The 4,739-nt window shown below is 40.3% G+C and overlaps 1 protein-coding gene across 1 annotated transcript; it reads right to left on the reverse strand.

The window, feature by feature from the left end:
- Window positions 1-228: 228 nt before the first annotated feature.
- On the reverse strand, window positions 229-1,680 carry LOC129757557 (microfibril-associated glycoprotein 4-like). Its single transcript, XM_055754832.1, has 3 exons — window positions 1,536-1,680; window positions 582-1,472; window positions 229-411 (listed from the first exon to the last, which is right to left on the reverse strand). Exons 1-3 carry the CDS (start codon window positions 1,676-1,678, stop codon window positions 276-278), a joined length of 1,170 nt encoding a protein of 389 aa, XP_055610807.1. The 5' UTR covers window positions 1,679-1,680; the 3' UTR covers window positions 229-275.
- Window positions 1,681-4,739: the final 3,059 nt, after the last annotated feature.

Below are 4,739 nucleotides of genomic sequence, written 5' to 3' on the forward strand. Positions count from 1 at the left end.
TCAGGCTAGTAAGCAATCACATTTGTCGAAGGACATTCAAATCAACACGTTACAGAAAGGCTGCAATCGTGGGAACACTAGTTAATCAAGCCATATAGGGGCCAAGATCGGTTGCATTTAACCTAATATGCAACAATTTCTTCTTTCATACAAATTTCTATATAAAACCTGAAACGCAGTGCGCTAATCAAAGAATCAATACAGGATTTCTTAAATATTGAAAAAAAGTTTCATGATAAGTTGTTTTTATTCGACCTTAAAAAATATAAGCTCTTTTATTCTGGCACCTTGGTGGCACGTATCATCATTCGTGAGCTTTTCAAACCATAGTAGTATCCTTTGAACTTACTCCAACACATTGTTGCTGCGTACACTTCAGTTTTTCCCTTGTGGTACAAACCGTTGAGATTGCTGAAAATGTATGAAATTGAAATTCAATCATTCAATAATTTGTTTGCTGACTTGGATGATTCAAAAGTAAAATACTCTTGAAAGTTTTATTATTTTTAGTTGAAATAGTGCGTGTCAAAATTTTGGTAATTTTATGACTCGAATATCTGAAACGTGATTAGCCAACCTACCTTTCGTGACACGCTCCGTACCACCAAGCTCCCTGATAGTCACTGGCACAATTCACAGTGCCATGAGAATCGTTATCCGAATCGATGGTACTGAATGGTTGATTCAAGGTGCTGGTCAACCCATCTCCAGCATCGCCACTGAAATCGCCCAGCTTCCGTAGTCTATACTTATCGTCAGGTCCGGCAACTAGAAAATGACTGTATTTGGCAACCACCGTGGTGTTTTCAAAGTCCTCCAGTACAATGTGCAACTCGTGAGGTTTGGCGTACGTTAGCTGGTGAATTTTGTCGAGCCCTAGCCAGAACTCTCCTTCCAGATCTCCGAATCCAGCTTCGTATTCTTTCCAGCCCCGAAGGAATTGTACGGATCCTTCGAATCGGTTTTGTATGACAGTCCAACCGCCATTTTGGTATTCCTGGTCGCACAGAACTTCAAAAGGTTGCTTAAACCTCGGTTCCGGATTGATTCGATATACTTTCGTTTGATGGTGCTGAACATCTGAGCACGATTTCGGTATATTTTTGAAGGAAAATTTCGTTACCTGTACGTTATCATCTTTAGCGCCCATCTTAAGAGCTTGTAATTGAAGAACCAGGACGTTAAGCATTTCTGTTGTTGGCAAAGTTCGTAATATCCGGTACATTTTACTCATATCCGCTTGTAGAAGTGAAATATCCGTTGACAGCATTTCTACGTTATTCCTTATACTTAGAAGATCCATTAAAAACTCAGATCTGCAAATTGTTTTTATCTCCATGCTCAAATTGGTCAGTATGTTTGTTTGCTTTGTTATGACTGCTCCATTTTGTTTGAAACTGTCGTGAATGGATTCAATTTCAGCTTCCAGGGTTTGAAAATGTTCTTGTTCTCTCAGATGTAATTGTAATAAGCTGAAACAAATGTTCGAGAATATAGGAAAAAAGATATACCTAAATTACGCGAAAGATATTTACTTGAAGCTAACGCTGTCCAATCCGGCCAAAGTTATTTCGTGTCCGATTCCATTGGCTGGATCCAAACTTGAGTTTCTCTCTAAACAAAGCCCCTCCTTAGGGACCGAACAGAAAAACAACACAACACAAAGCATGAACTTCATTCTTGCAAAACAGAAGGCAAACTGAAAGTAATTCTTTGATACTGATGGTGCTTTTTTGTTCGTGGAAAAGATCTTAGATATGTCGGTGAATCCCCGATTTGCTCAAATAGCTCGTTATGAATTATTTCAAGTTTTTTTTTTACCAAGACATGTGTTCGTTAAGATTGGATAACGAATAAAAAAAAAAAAGAATTTCATTCTTCCATTCTTTAATAAGATGAATGATTTTAAGTCATAACTTGGGGGACCAAGACAGCTGAACGCCCAAACGCACGTCTCTCCTTCTTGCTTGCGCTTCACGTCTGGATCCGTTTTTCTTGGCCGCCTTCCGCTTGGTACAGGGGCGACTTAAAGTGACCCTTCTATCCGCACCCGAAGCACCGATTGTTACCTTTCTTCGGAGTCTGCGGAGATGCGGTTAAAGATCTCCCACATTCTAGTCTGGATTTCGACGTAGAACGTGGACTCGCTAACGTTTGAGAACATCGAGAAAGCCGCCAGAGCTCTAAAGTTCCAGAGGCGGATGGCACAGGAAGTCGCTGCGATGGACGAGTTTGTGATGTCCAACAAATCTAGTTACAAGTCTTGTATACACTGTTAAAAATTGAAACGCATCCATGGCTGAGTGGATAACATCGTGAGACGGATATTGTAAGATATGTGTTCGTTACCCAACTCGGTACTGGGTGTTAAAATGTTAATCTTTAGTTGTCTTGTCCAGGTTTATTTATCCCTGTGGAATCCCGAGCGGCCCGCTTCAGGGTTGTCTCGAGACTGATTGTACAACTGACCAGATTGCTAGCTACATGCTAAGAAAAGTCAGTTGTGCTAACGATTGTTAGGCATCGTTAGTCTGGTTTGGCTCTTATTCATGGCTTGCAATGGCGAGAGAGCAAAGATAGATATTATTAGATGCCATAATCCCGTAAAGCCTAAATTGGCTATGACGGGAAATTTCTTTTAAGCGTCAAGATTTTAAATTCAAGAGTGATTTTGTAAAAATCAAGACGTAAAGGGTGATACGGTCAAAATTTGGCCAAGGGAAAACGCGTGTAAATCGGTGAAATCGTTTATTTAAAAAATCAAATTAAATTTCTTTTTCAAGTTTAATTAGTATAAAATTCAGGAAAAATATTCAGTTAGGCTTCCGCTTTTCCAAATCCGAATTGCCGGGCCTTACGCTTAACCCCTGCCATCAGATTTTGTACAGCCACCTTGTCCACCTTCTTCGCCGCAGAAAGCCAGTTTGCCTTGAACTTTTGCTCGTCCTTAGCAGTTTTTTTGGTCTTCTTTAGGTTCCGCTTGACAATAGCCCAGTATTTCTCAATTGGGTGGAGCTCTGGCGTGTTGGGAGGGTTCTTGTCCTTAGGAACCACCTGCACGTTGTTGGCGGCGTACCACTCCATGGCTTTTTTACCGTAATGGCAAGATGCCAAATCCGAACAGTACGGAACAACCGTGTTTCTTCTGGAAAGGCAGCAGACGTTTATTCAAACACTCTTTCACGTAAATTGCTTGGTTGACAGTCCCGGAATCTATGAAAATTCTGCTTTTCAAGTCACAGGTACAGATGGCTTGCCAAACCAGATATTTCTTTGCGAACTTTGACAGATTCATGTGCTTGAAAATATCTCCTACCTTTCCCCGTCCTTTTGCCGTATAAAACTCCTGTCCCGGAAGCTGCTTGTAGTCGGCTTTAACGTAGGTTTCGTCGTCCATTACCACGCAGTCAAACTTCGTCAGTATCGTCGTGTACAGCCTCCGGCATCGCGCTTTGGTCGTCGTATTTTGTTTATCATCGCGATTTGGAGTCACTACATTCTTGTAAGTCAATAGTCCGGCTCGTTTTTTGGCTCGATGCACGGTTGTAGACGATACACCCAGCTTATTTGCGGCATCTCGAAAAGAGAGGTTAGGGTTTCGCTTGAAACTACCGGCAACTCTCTTTGTCGTCTCAGCGGCTTCCGGTTTTCGATTTCCCCCCGATCCAGACTTCCTGTCTGTCGACAAACGTTCCCCAAACACTTTAATTACATTTGTAACGGTTCATTTGGCAACTTCTAGCGATTTTCCCAGCTTTGCGCGCGAGAAGCTCGGATTTTCGCGTTGCACGAGCAAAATTTTGATACGCTGCTCTTCTTCCTTGGACGGCATTTTGACAACTGAAGAGTGAATTCCAAAATCAAAATAGGAGCAACGTTCTACACACACACACCTTCAAAATGAGGGGTGTTCAGATTTTTTAAATGCAAAATTGAAAGAAATACGTCAAGTTGATATTGACCAAATTTTGGCCGTATCACCCTTTATTTTGAGCTGTCAAAGTTCACATAGTAAAAATACTATGTCATAGTACTTTAGCCCAAATTTCTGGTAGAATCACTAAATCGTGGTAGAAAATACTAGATCGTGGCCATAGTAAAATTATCATGATCCTGTATTTGAAAACCCCATGCAATTTTTTCCGTGTATTGGATTATTCGAAGAAAAAGAAGTATTTGATGTTACACTGGCAAACCACACCAAACCCGATAAACTATTAATCGTAGGGCACTAAATTGGACTGCGCACTCATGACTGCGACATTTGTGCGAACTTGTACATTCGTGCGACCTGTCAAATCAGTGTAAAATCTGTCGGAGTTCAACACGCTGTACGGATAAATGCGACCGCAAAACATTGCACGAAATCCAATTTTCAATGAAAAAAATTACAAAATTTTTCTTCGAACATACAATACGTTAGATTTGTGCACTACGAAGCATTCGAGTATATTGCATTTGTGCTTTTTGTTAACTGTTCGGAGGTTCATTGCATACTCAAAGGCTCTTGTTGCGCTCACTAAAAATTACGATTCAAAGCTGTCTTCATGAATATGGGATATTTAAGTAAGGTTTTGTAAGTTGTATTTTTAGTATATATAAGATGTGGTAAACGCAGTTAATATATTGAAACAAACAAGTCCATTTTTCTGATTAAATGGCTCATAAAAAAGAGTACATTTCGTAAAATTTCACAAAAAGAAAAGTACGCCCATTTTTCGATCAAAAAAGAGTACATG

This window comes from Uranotaenia lowii, chromosome 3 (genome assembly GCF_029784155.1).
Source record: "Uranotaenia lowii strain MFRU-FL chromosome 3, ASM2978415v1, whole genome shotgun sequence".
NCBI classification, from domain to species: Eukaryota; Metazoa; Arthropoda; class Insecta; order Diptera; family Culicidae; genus Uranotaenia; species Uranotaenia lowii.